We start from the raw sequence: 23,045 nt of genomic DNA on the forward strand, positions 1-23,045 counted from the left end.
TGAAAGAGGAATACAGGCAGTACAGCGGGAAGGGGGAGGGGCAGCAGCACAGAATGGCCTGGATATCCCCAGGCATACACACTGGCAGCACAGGAGGCGAGGAGTAGACTTGGTGCTTCCGGAAGACCCCTACCCTGCGTGTACATACATAGGGGTAGCACTAGATGCATCCTGGAGAGCAGTAGAACATCACTGAACATGCAGAAGGTGAGGGGTAGCAGTGGATGCGACCTGGAGAGCCCTAGATACATCACTGACCGTGCAGAAGGCGAGGGGTAGCAGTGGATCATGGAGATCCCTAGATACATCACTGACCATGCAGAAGGAGAGGGGTAGCAGTGGATGCGACCTGGAGAGCCCTAGGTACACCACTGACCACGCAGAAGGGGAGGGGTAGCAGTGGATGCGACACAGAGAGCCCTAGAAACATCACTGACCGTGCAGAAGGCATGGGGTAGCAGTGGATGCGACACAGAGAGCCCTAGATACATCACTGACCGCACAGAAGGCGAGGGGTAGCAGTGGATGCGACCTGGAGAGCCCTAGGTACACCACTGACCACGCAGAAGGGGAGGGGTAGCAGTGGATGCGACACAAAGAGCCCTAGAAACATCACTGACCGTGCAGAAGGCGAGGGGTAGCAGTGGATGCGACACAGAGAGCCCTAGATACATCACTGACCGCACAGAAGGCGAGGGGTACCAGTGGATGCGACACAGAGAGCCCTAGATACATCACTGACCGCGCAGATGGCGAGGGGGTAGCAGTGGATGCAACACAGAGAGCCCTAGATACATCACTGACCGCGCAGAAGGTGAGGGGTAGCAGTGGATGCGACCTGGAGAGCCCTAGATACAACAATGACCTGCAGAAGGCGAGGGGTAGCAGTGGATGTGACCCAGAGAGCCCTAGATACACCACTGACCGCGCAGAAGGCGAGGGGTAGCAGTGGATGCCACACAGAGAGCCCTAGATACATCGCTGACCACGCAGAAGGTAAGGGGTAGCAGTGGATGCGACCTGGAGAGCCCTAGATACATCACTGACCGTGCCAAAGGCGAGGGGTAGCAGTGGATGTGACCCAGAGAGCCCTAGATACACCAGTGACCGCACAGAAGGGGAGGGGTAGCAATGGATGCGACACGGAGAGCCCTAGATACATCACTGACCATGCGGAAGGCGAGGGGTAGCAGTGGATGCGACATAGAGAGCCCTAGATACATCACTGACCGTGTAAAAGGTGAGGGGTAGCAGTGGAAGCGACTGTCACAGGATTCCCCTTTTCTCACCCGTTTTCTCTGTTTTGCAGAGTCCTTTGTTGGGGTTTTCTTCCGAGCAGTTCAGGTCTTGTACAAGCCCGCTCGGCCGTCTTCGGATTCCAGGATTTGGTCAGCTTCTTCGTCCGGGATCAATGGAACTCCAGGAAGCTTGGAAATGGAAGCAGCACACGGAGGCGGTCTGCGCGGAACGCAGAAGAAACAGGATCAAGGAAGGTAGAAGGAAAGGAGAAGGAGGAAGGTCCGGGAACCAGGAAGCAAGACAGTTCAGGAGAACGAACTACGGAGCAAGTCAGGCCACAGGTATCGGTAGAGTTGAGACGCACAGAACCGCAGGGGAGTGGGTCATTTATAAAACGTGCTGCATAGGACATAAAGGTTGATAGACCGCGTTCCGTGTATACGGCCATGTTGGGTGTACTACAGCAAGTAACCCCCAATGTGCCAGGGACCAGAAAGACCAGAAAGGGCGTGATCGACAGATCATGACAGCATGGCCCCTTCTAAAACCCGTTCCACTGGGTTTACCTGGATGTATTCGGTGGAACCTTCTGAGCAATCTGGGGGAGTTCAAATTTGAGACTGGTTCCCAGGTACGTTCGCTGGGTGGATAACCTTTCCATTCCACCAGGTATTGAAGTTTGCCTCGTCTATATCGGGAATCACAAATACAAGAAACTTCATATTCCAGCTGGTCATTGAAAAGCACAGGACTAGGTCTAAGAGCAGTCCGGGTAGTTTGGATGAAAGGCTTCAACAGGGATTTGTGAAAAACTGGATGCATCTTCTTCCAGGAGTCCGGGAGTTGGAGTTGAAAGGCCACAGGATTGATGATCTCTTTTATAGAGAAGGGTCCATAATACCGGGGAGCCAACTTATTCGGTCTGAGATGTCGAGGTAGAAGTTTCGAGGATAGCCATACTTTATCCCCAATGGAGTATGAAGGCCCTGGTCTTCTCCTTGAATCTGCATAGTGTTTGGGTTGGATTCGGGCTCTTTCGAGATGTTCCTTGGCTTCTCTCTGAACATTTATGAGTGTTTCAATCCAGGAATCGACAGTAGGAACAGGTGTAGGGTGTGGAAGAGCAGAAGGTAATACCGAAGGGTGAAATCCTTGGCTGCAGAAAAAAAGGGCTGGTCTTAACAGCCGATGGTCCGAATTATTGTAAGCGAATTTAGCTACTGGTATTAAAAGTGACCAATCATCCTGGACTTTGGTAGAGAAACAACGAAGAAATTGTTCAAGGGTTTGATTTACTCGTTCTGTGACACCGCTGGTTTGGGGATGATATCCCAAGGACAGAGCTTGTTGAATCCCTAGTATCCTGCAGAGGTGTTTCCAGAACTGAGAGATATACTGGGGACCTCTGCCCGAACTGATCTTGGAAGGAAGTCCATGCAGTCGAAAGATGTGTTCCAGGAACATACCAGCAAGTTCTGAGGAGGATGGTAATTTATACAGAGGAGTAAAGTGAGCCATATGAGTGAATAGATCAATGGTGGCCATGACAGTGGTATAACCTCTAGAAGGCGGCAATTCCACAATGAAGTCTGTAGCAATGATTTCCCACGGTCTGGTTGGTGGTGTAGGCTGTAATAAGAGACCTGCTGGTTTCTGGTTATCATGTTTGTTCTGATTGCAGACAGAGCAAGATTGAATATACAGTTGTACATCGGTCTTCATCTTGGGCCACCAAAATTGTCTTTGTATTAGACGGAGGGTGTTGGAAATACCACGATGACCGGAATGAAGAGTATCATGCCAGAGATTTATTATTCTTTGTTGTAATTTTTGTGTAGGAATGACCAGATTGGTATCTTTGAACAAGTATCCGTCCTTGATTCTCAAGTCCCATTGATTCCTTTCTGAGATTCCTTTCAAAAGTTCCAAAGTCTGAGTTTGCATACAAATCTCTTCCAGGAGGTTGTTTGCTTGAGCTACGAATATGGTATGAGGAAACATCTTGGGATACGTCCGATCTTCCGGAGGTTCATAGTCTGGACGACGAGAAAGTGCATCAGCTATTACATTTTGGGTTCCAGGGACGTGGTGAATCTGAAACTGATATTGGGCAAAAAAGAAGGCCCACTGAGCTTGGCGACTATTCCTACATTCCAGGGCTTGCAACACTTGTAGGTTTCGATGATCCGTGCAGACATGGACCGGACATTTGGCTCCTAGAAGTAAATGACACCATTCTGTGAAGGCTTGACGGATGGCTAGCAGCTCTTTTTCTAGGACGGAGTAATGGGTTTCACTAGGAGTTAATATCTGAGAAAGGTAGGCGATGGGATGTTCCGAGCTATCCTCGAATTGCTGTTTTAGGACGGCTCCAATGGCGTAATTGGAGGCGTCTGTCTCCACTATGAATGGTCGATTAACATCAGGCTGAGCAAGAATGGGAGCTTGTGTAAATTCAGACTTTAACTGTTGGAAAGCTTTCTCTTGGGCCATGGTCCAATGGAAAGGAACATCTTTTTTCAATAAGGCAATTATTGGTTGGACAATCTCGGAAAAGGAAGGTATGAATTTCCTATAGAAATTAGCCAAGCCCAGGAAGGATTGTATCTGTTTTACCGAGGCGGGGCTAGGCCAGGATAAAATAGCCTTAACCTTGGATTGATCCATACCGATACCATCGGGAGTAAGGACAAACCCTAGATAGTGAACAGTAGAAGTATGGAAGATGCATTTCTCGGGCTTCGCCAGGAGTTTATTTTTGCGTAAGCGTTGTAATACTGCTTTCACATGTTCTTCGTGCTTGAGAGGGTCCTTCGAAAATATTACAATATCGTCTAGATAGACAATCACAAAAAGGAACAGCATGTCCGAGAACACGCGATCCATGAAACGTTGGAACACCGCTGGGGCATTAGCAAGTCCAAAGGGCATGACTAAGTATTCAGAATGCCCAAAGGGTGTTCTAAAGGCTGTTTTCCACTCGTCACCTGCCCTGATATGAATCAAATGATAGGCACCCCTGAGATCCAGCTTGGTGAACACAACTGCGCCTCTTACTGCCTCCAGGATGTCTGAGATCAAGGGCAACGGATAGCGGTCCTTGCGAGTACATTGATTTAGACCTCGATAATCCAGACACGGTCTGAGTTCTTTAGTGTCTTTCTTAGGAATGAAGAACAGGGAGGCCCCTGATGGAGATTTAGATGGTCGTATTGGTGCCATTTGCAAGATTTGTATCCAGGTATTCACGAAGGGCTTTCTTTTCAGGTTCTGATAGGATGAACATCCTTCCAAAAGGAATCACCGCGGAAGGTTCTGTTTCAATAGCACAATCTTCAGGTCTGTGGGGAGGTAAGGCCTGAACTATGGCAGAGGAGAAAACATCGGAATATTCCTGGTAAGCCTCCGGAACCCGGATGATGTTTGAGACTGAGATTGTGTTCTGATGAGTTGTAGGAAGTCCTTTCGATGGTGTAGGATCAAGGTCTGGATGTAAGCAGTGGGACATACAAAACTCAGAACCCAGGAACAAGGATCCCGCTGCCCAATTCATATAGGGGTTGTGTCTTTGAAGCCAGGGCATTCCCAAAACCATGGGGTAATGGGCTGACTTGATGATGTCAAATCTTATCCTTTCTCGATGTTGATTTATAGCAAGCTCAATCTCCTTGGTCTGCAGGGTTATAGGTCCAGAGGAAAGGGATCTTCCATCAATTGCTTCTACAGGTTGCATGATAGTCCGGGATTTGTAAGGAATATGGTGTTTTACGACCCATTCATGATCTATGAATACCCCCATAGCTCCACAGTCGACCAGTGCCAGGATGGGGAATATTTCTTTCTTGGATGTTGTCAAGAAGGCCTGTAAGATTACCAAGGAATTTTGTCCAGGAGAGTTCAAGGATGGAATAGAGGTGGAGCAGACATCTCTCTCCCAAACCTGCGCTCCGTTTAGGATCGGGAGCTGGCGTTTCACAAGCGCCGTGGGGGGGCAATCGGACATTCTCTTACTAAATGTTTGTCGGATGCACAATACATACATAATCCAGTATGAATCCTTTGCATTCTCTCTTGGGGGGTAATGGGTCCACGGAAGGCCCCTAATTGCATAGGTTCAGGCTCATTGCTTGGAGTAGAAATGCCTTCTGAGCTCGAAGGGTTTCCAATGGAGTTTTTCTGGAGTGGTAACTTGGTTTTCTTTTTTTCTGCCTTTCTCTCCTGAATGCGAAAGTCAATCTGTAGAGCGAGATCCATTAGGGCTTGAAAGGAACCCGGGCGTGCCACTCTGGCTAGTTCGTCCGTGATCTCTTCGTTTAGCCCTCTTCGAAATAAAGTAAAACAAGCTTCAGAGGGCCAATCCGCTTCCTTAGCCAGCTGTTTGAAGCGTGTGACATACGAGAGCAAATCCTGGGTACCCTGATGAAAGTCGAGTAAACGTTCCTGGGCACTGTAAACCTGTTCCGGGTGTTCGAACATGGTCTTGGGGGCTTCTATAAAGCCGTCGTAGTCATCCAGGAGAGCATCACCAGAGTTAACCAATGGGGTGGCCCAGGTCTGGGCATTCCCGGAAAGATGCGAAATAATAAAGCTCACTTTAGCCCTGGGCGTAGAAAAATAATAAGGCTTAAATGTAAAGTGGACCAAACAAGAATCTAGGAATCCACAAAGGATCTTTGCTGAACCGTCGTACTCGTCAACAAAACCGCCTAGAATTACACTCTCCTTCGTGGCGGAATCACGGGATAACACCAATTGTTTTAACGCAGAGTTTTCCGCCTTTAATTTTTGCACTTCGGTCGTCAGCTCTTGCATGCCACGCATAAGATCCTGGACGGCCGCTTCCATGTCTGTATCGAGATCGGTCAGGTGGCGTCTCAATCTGTCACAGGATTCCCCTTTTCTCACCTGTTTTCTCTGTTTTGCGGAGTCCTTTGTCGAGGTTTTCTTCCGAGCAGTTCGGGTCTTGTACAAGCCCGCTCGGCCGTCTTCGGATTCCAGGATTCGTTCAGCTTCTTCGTCTGGGATCAATGGAACTCCAGGAAGCTTGGAAATGGAGGCAGCACACGGAGGCGGTCTGCGCGGAACGCAGAAGAAACAGGATCAAGGAAGGTAGAAGGGAAGGAGAAGGAGGAAGGTCCGGGAACCAGGAAGCAAGACAGTTCAGGAGAACGAACTACGGAGCACGTCAGGCCACAGCTATCGGTAGCGTTGAGATGCGCGGAAACGCAGGGGAGTGGCTAATTTATAGAACGTGCTGCATAGGACGTAAAGGTCGATAGACCGCGTTCTGTGTATACGGCCATGTTGGCTGTACTACATCGAGTAACCCCCGATGTGCCAGGGACCAGGAAGACCAGAAAGGGCGTGATCGACGGATCATGACAGCGACACAGAGAGCCGTAGATACATCACTGACTGTGCGGAAGGTGAGGGATAGCAGTGTATGCGACGCAGAGAGCCCTAGATACATCACTGACCATGCAGAAGGTGAGGGGTAGCAGTGGATGCGACAGAGAGCCCTAGATACATCACTGACTGTACGGAAGGCGAGGGGTAGCAGTGGATGCGACATAGAGAGCCCTAGATACATCACTGACCATGCAGAAGGTGAGGGGTAGCAGTGGGTGCGACGTGGAGAGCCCTAGATACACCACTGACCGTGCAGAATGCGAGGGGTAGCAGTGGATGTGACCTGGAGAGCCCTAGATACATCACTGACCTGCAGAAGGTGAGGGGTAGCAGTGGATGCGACATGGAGAGCCCTAGATACATCACTGACCTGCAGAAGGTGAGGGGTAGCAGTGGATGCGACATGGAGAGCCCTAGATACATCACTGACTGCGCAGAAGGTGAGGGGTAGCAGTGGATGTGACATGGAGAGCCATAGATACATCACTGACCGTGCAGAAGGCGAGGGGTAGCAGTGGATGCGACATGGAGAGCCCTAGATACACCACTGACCGTGCAGAAGGCGAGGGGTAGCAGTGGATGCGACATGGAGAGCCCTAGATACACCACTGACCGTGCAGAAGGCGAGGGGTAGCAGTGGATGCGACATGGAGAGCCCTAGATACACCACTGACCGTGCAGAAGGCGAGGGGTAGCACTGGATGCGACATGGAGAGCCCTAGATACACCACTGACCGTGCAGAATGCGAGGGGTAGCAGTGGTTGCGACATGGAGAGCCCTAGATACACCACTGACCGTGCAGAAGGTGAGGGGTAGCAGTGGATGCGACATGGAGAGCCCTAGATACACCACTGACCGTGCAGAAGGTGAGGGGTAGCACTGGATGCGACATGGAGAGCCCTAGATACACCACTGACCGTGCAGAAGGTGAGGGGTAGCAGTGGATGTGACCTGGAGAGCCATAGATACATCACTGACCGTGCAGAAGGTGAGGGGTAGCACTGGATGCGACATGGAGAGCCCTAGATACATCACTGACCGTGCAGAAGGTGAGGGGTAGCAGTGGATGCGACATGGAGAGCCCTAGATACACCACTGGATGCGACATGGAGAGCCATAGATACATCACTGACCGTGCAGAAGGTGAGGGGTAGCACTGGATGCGACATGGAGAGCCCTAGATACATCACTGACCGTGCAGAAGGTGAGGGGTAGCAGTGGATGAGACATGGAGAGCCCTAGATACACCACTGACCGTGCAGAATGCGAGGGGTAGCAGTGGTTGCGACATGGAGAGCCCTAGATACACCACTGACCGTGCAGAAGGCGAGAGGTAGCACTGGATGCGACATGAAGAGCCCTAGGATGCGACCTGGAGAGCCCTAGATACATCACTGACCGTGCAGAAGGTGAGGGGTAGCAGTGGATGCGACATGGAGAGCCCTAGATACACCACTGACCGTGCAGAAGGCGAGAGGTAGCAGTGGATGCGACATGGAGAGCCCTAGATACACCACTGACCGTGCAGAATGCGAGGGGTAGCAGTGGTTGCGACATGGAGAGCCCTAGATACATCACTGACCATGCAGAAGGTGAGGGGTAGCAGTGGATGCGACATGGAGAGCCCTAGATACACCACTGACCGTGCAGAAGGCGAAAGGTAGCAGTGGATGCGACATGGAGAGCCCTAGGATGCGACCTGGAGAGCCCTAGATACACCACTGACCGTGCAGAAGGCGAGAGGTAGCACTGGATGCGACATGAAGAGCCCTAGGATGCGACCTGGAGAGCCCTAGATACATCACTGACCGTGCAGAAGGTAAGGGGCTGCACTGTACTTCCCAGAGACCCTCTTATAGGCTCTCACAGGCAGTGCAGATAATTAGGGTAGGCGGGGGAGGGGCTCTTGCCTATAGCCCCCAGCACGCACAGGGATACACCAGAAGAGGAAAGCCCTGTGTGCCCAAGAACCCCCCAGGCCCACGGAGAGCAGGGAGTAGGTGTGAGAGAAGATGCCCTGGAGCCTTAGACCCCACTTAAGTCAGCGCACTCAAGCTGAACTATTAAAAATGCCCTTGACAATAGTCTTGCGTTTTCTTATTTCATATATATTAGTAACCCTCCTGCTTGTTAATATGCAAGAGTAGAGATGCACGACTATTCTTATGCATACACGGGAAGTTCAGTTTGCATAGTGGGCTGTTCACATGTTTCTTCTTTATTTTGTGAAACATTATGTGCCCTTCTCACTTCTGACCACTCCCTCCCATTCCCATTTCTAAAAGTCCCTGCTAATAGCCCCACCTCCCTCCCATCAGTGCCTTATGGCTCACATTGTAATGCTCTGTTGACACAGAGCAATGCGAGAGCCCCTCTGCATTGTCCTGGCATCAAAGCTCATTGAGACATTGTCCTGGCATCAAAGCTCATTGAGACATTGCCCTGGCAGCGGAGCGCCTTGGGACACTCTTCTGGCAGCGGAGCTCCTTGGAACTTTGTCCTGTCAGCGGAGCTACTTGAGACAATGGCCTGGCAGGAGAGCTTTTTGGGACATTGTCCTGGCAGCGTAGCTCCTTGGGACATTGTCCTGGCATCAAAGCTCTTTGGGACATTGTCCTGCCAGCAGAGCTCTTTGGGACATTGTCCTGTCAGCAGAGCTCCTTGGGTCATTGTCCTGGCAACAGAGCTCCTTGAGACATTGTCCTGGCAGCAAAGCTCCTTGGGACATTGTCCTAGCAGAAGAGCTCGATGGGATTTGTCCTTTCAGCGGAGCTACTTGAGACATTGTCCTGGCAGCAAAGCTCCTTGGGACATTGTCCTGGCAACAGAGCTCCATGGGATTTGTCCTTTCAGCGGAGCTACTTGAGACATTGTCCTGGCAGCAAAGCTCCTTGAGACATTGTCCTGGCAGCAAAGCTCCTTGGGACATTGTCCTGGCAACAGAGCTCCTTGAGAAATTGTCCTGGCAGCCGAGCTCCTTGTGACATTGTCCTGGCAGCGAAGCTTCTTGGGACATTGTCCCGGCAGTGGAGCTCCTTGGGACATTGTCCTAGCAGCGGAGCTCCTTGGGACATTGTCCTGGCAGCGGGACACCTCTCCCATTCGGAAAGGGTCAGGTGTCCTGCTGCCAGGACAATGAAAGTGCAGAGCAGGAATTGCTCGCCACACATTGTCCTGCCAGCGGGACACATTTCCTGTTTGCACCCTCATTAAGGTGCCCAACGGGAGAGGTGTCCGAATGACAAATGTCCCGGTCTGTATCTTAAAAGAGACACGGGGGGGGCAGCTTGACCCCCCTGACCATGCCCGGTTCACCACTGCTTGTAAGGTACTCTGAAGGACAGGCCACAATGGCCGTTTGTTTGTGACGGCCACTCTTAGTTGCCCTCCTACCTCTCTTCTAAAAACCCCATGTCCCCACCACCTTCCCTGCCCTGAATCCGCCAACATTCCCAATCCAAGGTGCCCTTTGGTGGATACACATGCATCCAAGCCCTCCCAAAACATTCCTTTTTTCCATTTTCCATCATCCCTTCCCTATTTCTGTCGAAATGACACCCGCGTTTGCATCCTCTTATCTTCTCCCGATTCCTTCCTTTTCCTGTACAGACTGGGGTCCCGATCCCCCGAGCGGGGCGCAATACACCAAGCTCCAGACAAGCCAGAAGCTCTGAGACCACTACATGTGTGATCTGGTGCAGCCTGAAAGCTTTGTAAAGGGCCAGAGATGGCACAGAAAACACGGCTAGTCCGAAGGACCGCTCGAGGGTTTTTATTGAGATCTTTGTGGGGCCTAAGGCTGCCCCTCTCTCTAATGTCTGAGGATTCCCTAAACGACTCCCTCAGCGCCTTCCTAACTTTCTCTACACTCACCAAAGGTTAGTGTTCTAACTGGAATTGGGATACTGCCTTGCACTTCCAAACTCTCCCACGGTCGCCTTTCACTTCTACTCAAGAGGCTTCCCCGCAGACTCCTCCCGCCAACCTCTGTCCCTCAGATGTTTCCCTCCTCCCGTCTCCTGCCTCGGGAAGATAGCTTGGGGGCAACGTGCTTGCCTTGGAAGCAAGACGACACAGAGCAACACAGGTTCGATTCCCGGGTCAGCGCTTAGAAACCTCTGGGTGTTAAGCTGGTTATTAATAACCCATCATATCATATCCTACCTCCACCCTTTGATGTTGTCTTCCACTTCTACTCATTCCACACTACTACTACTCGGCTCCCACACCACTACTCCTTCCCCACACTAGTCCTTCTCCCACGCACCTAATCATTCACCCTCTTTTTGCTCTGTATTCACACAACACTACCCTTCGTATACACACGTCTTTCAAACATTCTCACTCCAGAACCACTATCGCCCATAAGCCAAAAGCATCATCTACTCCACGCAACGAGCTCCCGCTTCCTCCTTCGTCCCACTGGTCTCGTGGTCGCTGTCCAACTTCACCTCTGACCTCTCCCAATATAACCATGCTTTCAGCTTCCTTTCTCCTATTGCTGCTTCTCTCTCTCTCTCTCTATAACCAATCTGGCCCTTTCTTCCCCTCCCCAGGCATGGATGTGCAGGGAAGATTCTTAAAAATGGAGCAAAGCAGCACCCACTTTCTTCACGTTGGCTTGCCACATAATGGACATGGCAGTATAAGCAGTTCAATGTTACAGGTCGTATTTCTGGGTTCAATTTCCTGGATCGTTTTGGTAAGTGTGGGGAGCGGGCCCTGGTTTCCTTAGTCTCTGGTGGTCTTGTGGGTTGCTGTGTGTATCGGCGAACTGATGTCGGTTTGCTGATCCTTGAAGCGGCACTGCGTGCTGCAGCAATGTGCAGCTGGCATCTCCCTCTCGCTGGTGAGCCGGGCGCTATGATCGGGTCTCTGCGGTGCTATGGCTGTTCGCTGGGCTCTGTTCTCGTCTCTCTGTATGTGTGGTGCTGAGACTGCTTTTCCTGCTGGTTTTCATCCGTTCTCTACTTTCTGTAGTCTGAATATTTCTGCAAATGAAAAATAACACTGGGAAGAATATGTACCAAGAGGTAAGGCTGGAAATAAGGGTCTGAAAAGACATCTTGGCGCGGTCGAAGGTAATATTATCCCCAGGTCATCGGGAACGGCCATAGGCGATATTTTCAGTGGGGATAATATTAGGGTTTTTTGAGAGCGGGGGTTGCAGGGGTGTCCCTCGCTCCTTCTAACAAAATACAGGGGTTGCAGGGGTGTCCTCTGCAGGTTCCATGCCTTAATATCTCTGCATAAATATGGCGATATTATTGTATGGCGATATTTTTGCGGGGATATTAACACATGGAACTGATGGTGCAAGGGAGGAGGGGGCAGAGTCGGGTCGCTCTCTACCGCCACCGTCCACCTCAGACGTAAGACTGGCTCTGGATATCTCCCTGGCAGGCCCCCCAGTTCTGCCTGACGGGGGGGGCGGGGAACTCCTGCTCCCCTTTGACAAGGCCAGGTTACCGGCCTTGTCACACATGTAACATACTAACAGGCATGCTGGAAGACCTTATTTTGTAAATTTCCCTAAAATTCCGGAACAAATAAACTATGGGCCCATTAGGCAATCATGCTGATGCAGCAACATGAGCAGGGCTGTCAAGAAGTGGAGATGCGGGCCTCGTGATTTCAAGGGCCTGGAACCGTGCTCTTAGGGGCATGTCCCCAACTGTCAGGATCTGTCTGCCCCCCACCCTGTTCTGAAGATCAACATCTTTAAAGGAAACCAAACACGACTAGCATGAAGCAGTGAATCTCCCTCCCTCCTGGGTCATAGTAAGAACGTTACAGTCGGCGTATTGAGCAAAGCACCTTATCAAAACCTAGACTAAGCCGATTCATTATTTTGTGATAGAAGGTTATCATTCCACAATGGACCGTCCGGTATGTATTCTTCTGAAGTACGCCCATGAGAAAGGCAAGCACCGTTCCACCTGTTTTTCATAAAACATAAGAGCATTCTGGTAGCATACAAAGGACCACACATCTTTATATTTGACAAATATATTTGTGATAAAAGGGTTTTATGCTTTAATCACTATGTACATAATGCACGCTGGGATTGGTGCTCATTTCATTTTTCGCAACACTCACCCAAACATAAAAATGTTTGTAACATTGAAACATTTGGTCCTTCCGCAAAAACCTCAAAACCTGGCTCTTTTCCCAAGATACATAGAAGTGACCCTCCTCGAGGTGTAGCAAATATGTCCTAACCTGCCTGTATTCGATACAGTACTTCTCCAGCACATAGTAACCTGGTATAATGTATAACTACCATAACCTAATGCAAGATGCAACCACTTTAACCAAAGAATGTAACCTACTATATAAGGCCTCTGTAACCAAATATGTAACCTACTATGTAAGACTGTAACCTAATTCAAGATACAACCAAAGTATGTAACCTACTATGTAAGACTGTAACCTAATTCAAGATACAACCAAAGTATGTAACCTACTATGTAAGACCGTAACCTAATGCAAGATGCAATCACTTTAACCAAAGAATGTAACCTACTATGTAAGACCTCTGTAACTAAAGTATGTAACCTACTATGTAAGACTGTAACCTAATGCAAGATGCAAGCACTGTAACTAAAGTATGTAACCTACTATGTAAGACAGTAACCTAATGCAAGATGCAACCACTGCAAGATGCAAGCACTGTAACCAAAGTATGTAACCTACTATTTAAGACCGTAACCTAATGCAAGATGCAACCACTGCAAGATGCAAGCACTGTAACCAAAGTATTTAACCTAGAAAAGTAAGACTGTAACCTAATGCAAGATGCAAGCACTGTAACTAAAATATGTAAACTACTATGTAAGACCATAACCTAATGCAAGATGCAACCACTGCAAGATGCAAGCACTGTAACCAAAGTATGTAACCTACTATTTAAGACCATAACCTAATGCAAGATGCAACCACTGCAAGATGCAAGCACTGTAACCAAAGTATGTAACCTACTATGTAAGACTGTAACCTAATGTAAGATGCCAAGCACTGTAACCAAAGTATGTAACCTACTATTTAAGACCATAACCTAATGCAAGATGCAACCACTGCAAGATGCAAGCACTGTAACCAAAGTATGTAACCTACTATTTAAGACCATAACCTAATGCAAGATGCAACCACTGCAAGATGCAAGCACTGTAACCAAAGTATGTAACCTACTATGTAAGACTGTAACCTAATGCAAGATGCAACCACTTTAACCAAAGAATGTAACCTACTATGTAAGTCCACTGTAACCAAATATGTAACCTACTATGTAAGACTGTAACCTAATACAAGATGCAAGCACTGTAACTAAAGTATATACACTACTATGTAAGACCGTAACCTAATGCAAGATGCAATCACTGCAAGATGCAAGCACTGTAACAAAAGTATGTAACCTACTATGTAAGACTGTAACCTAATGCAAGATGCAACCACTTTAACCAAGGAATGTAACCTACTATGTAGGACCACTGTAACCAAATATGTAACCTACTATGTAAGACTGTAACCTAATTCAAGATACAACCAAAGTATGTAACCTACTATGTAAGACTGTAACCTAATGCAAGATGTAACCACTGTAACCAAAGTATGTAACCTACTATGTAAGACAGTAACCTAATGGAAGATGCAACCACTGCAAGATGCAAGCACAGTAACCAAAGTATGTAACCTACTATGTAAGACTGTAACCTAATGCAAGATGCAACCACTGTAACCAAAGTATGTAACCTACTATGTAAGACAGTAACCTAATGGAAGATGCAACCACTGCAAGATGCAAGCACAGTAACCAAAGTATGTAACCTACTATGTAAGACTGTAACCTAATGCAAGATGCAACCACTGTAACCAAAGTATGTAACCTACTATGTAAGACAGTAACCTAATGGAAGATGCAACCACTGCAAGATGCAAGCACAGTAACCAAAGTATGTAACCTACTATGTAAGACTGTAACCTAATGCAAGATGCAACCACTTTAACCAAGGAATGTAACCTACTATGTAGGACCACTGTAACCAAATATGTAACCTACTATGTAAGACTGTAACCTAATGCAAGATGCAACCACAGTAACCAAAGTATGTAACCTACTATGTAAGACTGTAACCTAATGCAAGATGCAACCACTGTAACCAAAGTATGTAACCTACTATGTAAGACAGTAACCTAATGGAAGATGCAACCACTGCAAGATGCAAGCACAGTAACCAAAGTATGTAACCTACTATGTAAGACTGTAACCTAATGCAAGATGCAACCACTGTAACCAAAGTATGTAACCTACTATGTAAGACCGCAACCTAATGCAAGATGCAAGCACAGTAACCAAAGTATGTAACCTACTATGTAAGACTGTAACCTAATGCAAGATGCAAGCACTGTAACCAAAGTATGTAACCTACTATGTAAGACTGTAACCTAATGCAAGATGCAAGCACTGTAACTAAAGTATGTAACCTACTATGTAAGCAACTCTTGTAACCAACCATCTTATGCAAAAAGTACCTAGATGCATCCGGGTTCGGCACGCTATACAAATACCAAAATAAATAAATAAATATAAACTCATTCAGACAACCTTGGGATTCAGGTGTGTGGATGGAGCAGCTGTGATACAAGTCACTCCATTGGCATCCAAGGGCCACCTGTAGACAGCGTTACCTTTCCCTGCGCGTTTCGCAAGGTAACGATGGCTGTGCACATGCTCACTTCCCAATGTACAGAAATCCTAAAGCAATTATATATATTGATAGCATAAACATGGCGGCCTCTTGAAACAGCTACCGCTACTCATGATACCTTAGAGGCTACAAGAAACCGTCTTAAAAATGCATCATTTACATAGTCCAACCCACACCCCACTGCTAACAGCATCTAATACCAAACTGTGTTTGTTATTGGCTTCCCACGGGTCGTAAGGTAGAGGGAAAGAACACCAGCCATGGAGGCACCAGGGGACGCAGAAGTAGAAGGTGGTAGCTTCATCTGTTACCAACTCTGTATGCCCCCTCGACATTAGCAGCAACCCCCCACATAAAGCAAAATGCAAAACAAAGCCTGTATGTATCAATAAGCCACTGCGTCAGTACCAAAAGCTACTTTTGATAGAACGAAGCGTGTTGGTCTCTGCCCTCTTCTTTTTCAGGCCAGTGAAAGAGGCTGGGCCTGGGATGGCATAGGGCTAGAGAAAGTGGTTTTATATCCATGTTGGTGATAGGAGTCAATCCCTTTGTGGTGGTGCAGAGAGGTCCTGTGGGAATACCTGGGCTGAAGGCAAAGGAGATTGGTCCTGTCACCCTGGCGCCCACCCTTTGCATGGGCTTGTGGGCCATGCACTTGAGAACAGAAGCATGGAGACGAGAGTTCTGATCCTGGCTTTGGCTGTGCCCAAGACCTCAACTGATTCTGGTTAATCACTTTTTCTCCCCGTTGCTTCAACTCTAAATACCTGCTACGTGTGTCTATATATATTTTTTGCCGTACACCGGAAAACTGCCTCTGGTGCTGGTAATGTAAATATGCCGAAAATTGATTGTAAAGTGTGCTGACTAATCTTGTCCAAATTACATGCATCCCCTTAAATATTTGTAGGCCAACCCCTGTAAAATATAGGCTACCCCAGAATATTCACAGTCACCCTGTGCTCCTGAATCTCACCATGAAGTCTCTTGAAGAGTTGGGCGCTCTGCTAAAAGTATGGTAGACATAGAAAAGATACTGGTTCTAATGTGTCTTCAAGCATTCTTGAAATAGTCTTTCTTCTGTTTCTATCTCCCTTGCTGTAAATAAAAGTAGTATTATTTCTAGAACATAAGGGCCCCAGCACTAGAAATATCAGCAATCCTCTTTCTAGCATAAAGTCTGCATGTTGCTAGACGGACTATATGGTTTTGTTTTTAGCCGTGGCCGGGGGATCCTGCCCCTACATGCACAGCAATAGAAACAAACATTTATGGTACAGATCCTTATAAAAACAACGATTACTATTTCAAGCACAGGCAACACTGACCTAAAACAGAATAAATAGTTAATTTAGGAGAGGAAGATCCAGAAAAGTATGGGATCTAGTGTGTTTAGATCTTTCAGAGAAAAATAATACATACCATTTCTAAACTGAGCCTGCCCGCGCTAGAAATTGTCTGAAAAGGAAGCCAGGAAGGTACCACATACTGGCTCTTACGTATGATTTCCTATGAAAGGACAGATTGGCCGATCATGGGCTTGGCAACACCAATCATAGCATGCCACAGCTTCCCGGCTGCTTGACACCTTCAGCTTAGTCCATAAAGGTATTACATATATATCATAATTGGTTATTTATAACGCGCGTAATACCCAGAGGTTTCTAAGCACGTACCCGGGGATCGAACCTGTGTTGCTCCACGTTGTCTTGCTTCGAAGGCGAGCGTGCTGCCCCCGAGCTATCCTCCAGAGACTATTCATGGGGGCACCCTGAGCCCCTCCTCTAGATGGATTCCCACCACCACCGGCAATCTTTTATCTCCTCCCTTTTCAGGAAATCCTGAAATCTCTTTTGTTCATTATAGTTGCCCTCTGCCCTATGAGCTTTGGTGCCAAGGTGCAAGACTAACCCCTGGAAGCAATCCAGTTCACAAGCGGAGCCACTGAAGTCTAGAATAACACTCACAACACTAGCCGGCACGTGCCTTGCAGCAGTCCTATTTCTATGTTTGCTGACCGCCACACATCCAGAAGGCCATACAAATACCAGCCCCGCTACACAAGGCCCGATAACATTACATCATTATTCAATACACAGGTGGACAGTGTTTTGATCACAAACACACTCAGAGACATCTGGACACACAACAATAAGCAGACACATGTTATCAGGCCTACAGTAGCGGACTGCGCCCGGTCCATGTAGCTTTGTGTAACCACGGTCAGACTGTGCCCTGCAACTGGCCCGGACACCAATGGCCCAGAGTAGCAAATAGCAGTGCATTCATTTTGTGATGAGCTGTTTCAGCAATACCTAAGGGGAAATTTTGGGGTAAAATGTATTGCAAATTCCTCTTTTTAAAGGATATCTGTTCAGAAACACTGTTCAAAACGACTAGCCGCATAGTAACTAAACAAAGTGGTCCACTCTGGCTAAAATACTGGCCCAATTTGACATAAATAACGGCCTCACACTAGCATGCTGGGCATGCAATTCGGGCATTGCCCCATTGCCCTATAGACCAGTCCGAGCCAGTTTGTAACTAAATCACAAAATCATTTAGAATGCATTCCCCATCAAAACTTTGCCAAATTTGCATGTGATTGAAGGCCTGGGCTTTCCACTCACCGAGCCCTTGGTTCTGCTTCTCCCATGCCAAGGTGTCGGGCTCCCGGTAGGACAGCTCTTCCAACGCTTGCTCGTTCGTCTGTTCCGCCAGAGGCTCGCGGGAAGACACGATGGGGAGGGTGAACGCGGGGAGCTCGCCATCAGCCTCATCGCTCCCGTCTATGGAGTCCACATCTTTATCCTCTTCGTCCTCCTCCTCGTCATCCTCCTCCTCTTCATCATCTTCCCCTTCATCTTCCTCACCCCCTGGATGGCAAAGCCCAAAAAAAGGAATAAGCGCGCTTTAGAATGGAGTAATCGACACAACCGCGCGTTATTCATTACTGCATTTGGTAATAGTGTTTGTGTAGCGCTCCAACCCACCCAAAGGTGTCTAAGCTCATTGTCAAAAACAGTTGAAAAGAAGGATCTTAGTTTTCCTCTTAAACCGAAGGAGGTCCTTTGGTTTGGAAATGTGAGAAGCCCTTTAGCTCCTGCTTGTAACTTAGACACCGGGATAGCTTCACATCAACAGCCACCAGAAGCTACTTTGGACTCTGCAGGCCAACTAGTGCCATACAAACATGCATGTGTGAGAATAACTTTGTGTGTTTGGAATATGGATGACGGAACACTAGGACACACCTGGGAGACATAATAGATCACATATTCATTCATTCATTCTGTCATTTGTATAGCGCCTTTCACCATGATTATGCTTCCAACGTGCTGTTGGTTTAATGCCATCGTAGGGACCGGAGTCCAAATTTGGGAGAATTGGGATGTGCTGTTGAGCGTGTGTGCATTTCAGCCATTAAAGTTATGTGAGGGTGGGCAAGACCCTGCTAGTCACCCATGTCTCATGGGCGCAGCAGAGTTAAACTACAAACTAAACAGGGGTGCGTTGTGTTTACGGCGATAGTTATGTGAGAAGCTACAATTCAAATGTTGTCGTTAATGGTAGCTTCATTCTTATGACAGGGGTGTTGTGCAATCATGTTTGCATTATACGTGAGCGCAGGGTGTGTGGAGTGAGCATGTGTCTTCTGCTAAGTTACAAAGGTCACGAGGAGTGCGAGGGGAGAAAATGGGTTCGCTGTACAAACGAAAATATAATGGACTGTTATATTTGGCATCTCATGGGGAAGTTACCACACTATGTACTAGCTCCTCGTACCCAGGGGGTAGCTATCGCGTACTGGATGATGCCCGATACCCAGGATCTGCTGTTAGCACTTTCCTGGATACCAGGGACATACGTATGGAATCATCTATTTTCAGCGGCGCCTTCGCTCATTCCCAAGTGGGGCCACTAAATTTTGCAACTTAGAAATTGGGATAACTTAAATGGCGTGCAACTGGAATTCAGTAACCACGCGTCTTTTATGAAGTTTTGATACTTCCAAATAAAGATTTTACACACAGTAACCACAACGCTCTATGCATGGATTTTTGTTGGCCAAAGTAATGAATGCACCCCAACGAGGAGGACTGCAAAGGAGTAACAGGAAACTGTCCGTGGGTCCGGGTCTTGCGAAAGATGGCGGCGAGCTCACACTGGGATGCAGATATTGGCTGGGAAGATCCCAGGGAACTCATCAAAGTAGATGCCATGTGTGTGAAAATAAGAACTGCTATAGAAATCAGTAGATGTGGCACTCCTCCTGGCACTATAGAGAACTTCAGCTGCAGCGCGGCCGGCACTTCAATCCCTATACAGCAAGAAGCGCCTGCACTCTGCTATGGTTGTTGATACAGGACAGCTGCAGGCCAAATGCAGTGACGGCAATAGACTGGTTGCGGCTGCAGATCTGGGCAGCACTGCTCCATGAGGCTGTGGTTGGAATCCCTGCTCGTTGGGCGGACTGAGGCAGAACAAAAGCGGTGATGGCTGGAAGGTTTAGAATGAATCTTAACCTCTGGCATTGCTCTAGGCAACCCTCCAGACCATCTTTCATCACTTACCAAGCCATTACAGAAAGGGAAAAGAGTATATGCGTATCAGGCTTGGTTCGACCCCAAAAAGGGCAGTCGAGCTCAAACTGCTACGTCACATCCCTTCTGGACGAGACCACAAGAACTTCCAGACATGTGTCAGCCTCATTGGGTGTCATCAGGGCAGGGGAGCCGACTTATGAATTTCCTGGGGGTGCCCAAATGTAGTAAGTGACTTCACTGCCAGTTATATGACCGCATTTGCACATGGTCGCCAACTTGGGGTGAGGGGTGAGGGGGGGCGCAGAACAGTGGAAACATTGGCTAGCTTGTACTGCATATACTAAAGTCAAGTAAGAAAGAGGTTTAAGCCTTCCAGTTGCATTCCAGTAGGCCATCACTGCCCCTGCTCCACCCCTCTATAATCACCCAGGTTGTAGTAGCCCTCAAAAGACAGAGCAACACAAGTAGGATAGGAGAACGAAATGCCAGCCATCCTGTGAGCGTGTCAAACCTCAGAGCAAAGACTGTGCGTGTGCCTCCTACTTTGGAGCACAATCTCACTAATTTGGTGCAAATCTCACAAGTGGGAGCATGGGAATCCCCTGCGTGTGTGTGGGCTGCAGACCCCGGGATCACATGCTCACTTCTTCAGTGTACATTTCTGGCCAAGGCTCTTTGGGCAAGCATTTGGGATGGGTCTCACACCTTTAAACAGTGTGATATATTGAGTGAGCTCCTCACTCCTTGGAGCATAGTATCACCTGTTGCTGGTAATCTCACAACTGAACGTACAGTTTCACTCTTGGTCATCTCAGTGACCCCATGTGTATTAATGGGGTCAGTCTCCCTTCTGGGAAGATAATTATATTTCTGTTAAAACACTCTGAATTCTCGATCCATACCATATTCATTCAATGTGTGTGCAGGGGTGATAACTTGTGTCTGAGAGAGCTCATTCTTTCATTCAGGACAGATAAAGGGGTAACAGACCCTGCTGATCCTGATATCTTACAGGCTGAAGCCTTCTATCTCTTGCCCCATCACGGCTCCCAACATCCTGAGCGGCAGCTTATGGGCAGCAGGCAACTCGGGGCATGCCTGGTGTCAATTGAATGTAGCCAGATCTACTATTTAGACACTGGGAGAGTGCCATGAATCCACATTTGTGGTGAAGAAGTACTCAACATACAGAACACAATGGTAAAGTGTTGCAGTCCTGCTGAGAAATGACAATTCAGTCTGTTTAAATGTAAAGCAGAGTGGCTGACAGGTACACGCACTGTGCAGTTACAAATAAAGCAGCTGTGGTGGGTGGAAGTGCTGCCTCGGTGGCATCAAGAGCAGGCAATTCCCTCCGGGTAGTGTTGGTCATTTCCTATTGAAGTATAGCAGCCCTATTGAGAAGTGCCATTAAAAGTGAAGCTGTCCAGTAGGCTGGATCAGTGCTGCCCCATAAAAGGTGTAGAAGCCTCTGCGAGAAGTGGCAGTACTGTCCCAATGGTGAGAGGTGTAGTATTTTCACATGAACTATGCTTAGGCACTTTGGGTTATTGAATAGTGCTGCTACATTCGGAGTAATTCCATCCCTTTAAATATATAAGCTCTTGTATAACCACAACAGTGTTCAGTTATTCTGATGATGACAGACTTGCTCAATAGTTTTGGTTCTGTATCATTAAATGTACTTCAGATCTTTAGAGTATCGGAAGGATAGCTCAGGGGCAACGTGCTCGCCTTGGAAGCAAGGTGACACAGAGCAACACAGGTTCGCCGCCTCGGTCCGCGCAACACAGGTTCGCTCCCTCAGTCCGCGCAACACAGGTTTGCTCCCTCGGTCCGCGCTTAGAAACCTCTGGGTAGTACACGCATTATAAATAACCAATTAAAATAAAAAGAAATACATCTGTTGAGAAGTGCTGGGGCCTTGTCAATAAGAGTGTAGCAGCTCAACTGAGAAGTGCTGATGTTGTCCCATCAAAAGTATAGCAGCCCCACTAAAATGAACTAGCATTGCCTCAACAAAAGCATAGCAGCCCCACTAAGATGAACTAGCATTGCCTCAACAAAAGCATAGTATTACCGCTGAGAAGATTCAACAATTATAGAAGCCCTGTTACAGCAGTACTATCCCATCAAGAGTATAGCCAGCTAACTGAGGAGTACCAGCATTGCCCCATTTCAAATATGGCAGCTCTACTAGAAAGTGCTGGCTCATATAGATTGCACAGCCCTGCTGAGAAGGCTGTTACTGTCTCTTCCTTAGAATTCAGGGGACTTCTCTCCCTCAACACCTCCGTTCCCCGCCCATAGCATTCACCCTCACCACGTGCACAGTCAGAGACATGCAAACAGTCTCATTTGTCCTCTCCCTGCCCCCTCCCTCCGCAGATGCAATGGATGCAATGCAAGAGGGGTGCACAGATGTAGAGGTACACCCAAACCAAAACGATTTTTAGATATTGAGGGACAGATGCAAGCAAGAGCCTCTTGCTTTGCATATGTCCCTCAATTTCTAAACAACAGCTTTTCCCCGGGCCGCCAGAGAGAGACACTGTACGGATGGATGGAACAAAGGGTCATCCATTCTGCATCTCTTCTCTCTGCGGCCCGGGTGGGCGGGGGGAGGGGGGGGGGCTCAGCCCCAACTTCATTCTGCCGGCGCGTGCCCGGGCCCCGGAGCACCCGCGTACTCGGCGCCTCTGCATCAGGGTGGAATGGCTTGGGTCTGTAGGCCCAGCAGGCTGGGGACCTACTGGGCATCCCCTGTCCCACTCAGGGTGACTTATGCAAAACAAAAGAGGTGATGACTGGAAGGTTTTGAATTAATCCTAACTTCTGGCATTGCTCTGGGCAACCCTCTACACCATTGTTCTTCGCCTGTCAAGCCATTACAGAAAGGGGAAAGACCATATGCAAATCAGGCTTGGTACCGCCCCAAAAAAGGCAGTCCAGCCGGAACTGAAGTGATGAATCGAGTGAGCAGCCAACACCAAACACATGGAGGCCATCAGATGAGTTCATATTGGAAAGTTATTTTAGAATACCTGAACCAACTGAATATCATTGAGTAAATGAGTAATGCTGCTGCCCCTAGGCTGGTCAAGCAAATGGTGGGCTGGGGCCCCCTGACCAACAGAGAGA

General features: G+C 48.1%; 1 protein-coding gene across 1 annotated transcript in view; it reads right to left on the reverse strand.

Moving 5' to 3' along the window:
• The window catches only part of ARMH4 (armadillo like helical domain containing 4), a 553,724-nt gene that overhangs the window by 431,361 nt on the left and 99,318 nt on the right, over positions 1 to 23,045 (reverse strand). The window contains exon 3 of the mRNA XM_069638088.1: positions 17,988 to 18,233. Within this exon, the coding sequence (XP_069494189.1) occupies positions 17,988 to 18,233 (246 nt within the window). The remainder of the gene's footprint in view (positions 1 to 17,987; positions 18,234 to 23,045) is intronic.

Source organism: Ambystoma mexicanum, chromosome 14, assembly GCF_040938575.1.
Source record: "Ambystoma mexicanum isolate Mex_15411 chromosome 14, UKY_AmexF1_1, whole genome shotgun sequence".
Taxonomy (NCBI): domain Eukaryota; kingdom Metazoa; phylum Chordata; class Amphibia; order Caudata; family Ambystomatidae; genus Ambystoma; species Ambystoma mexicanum.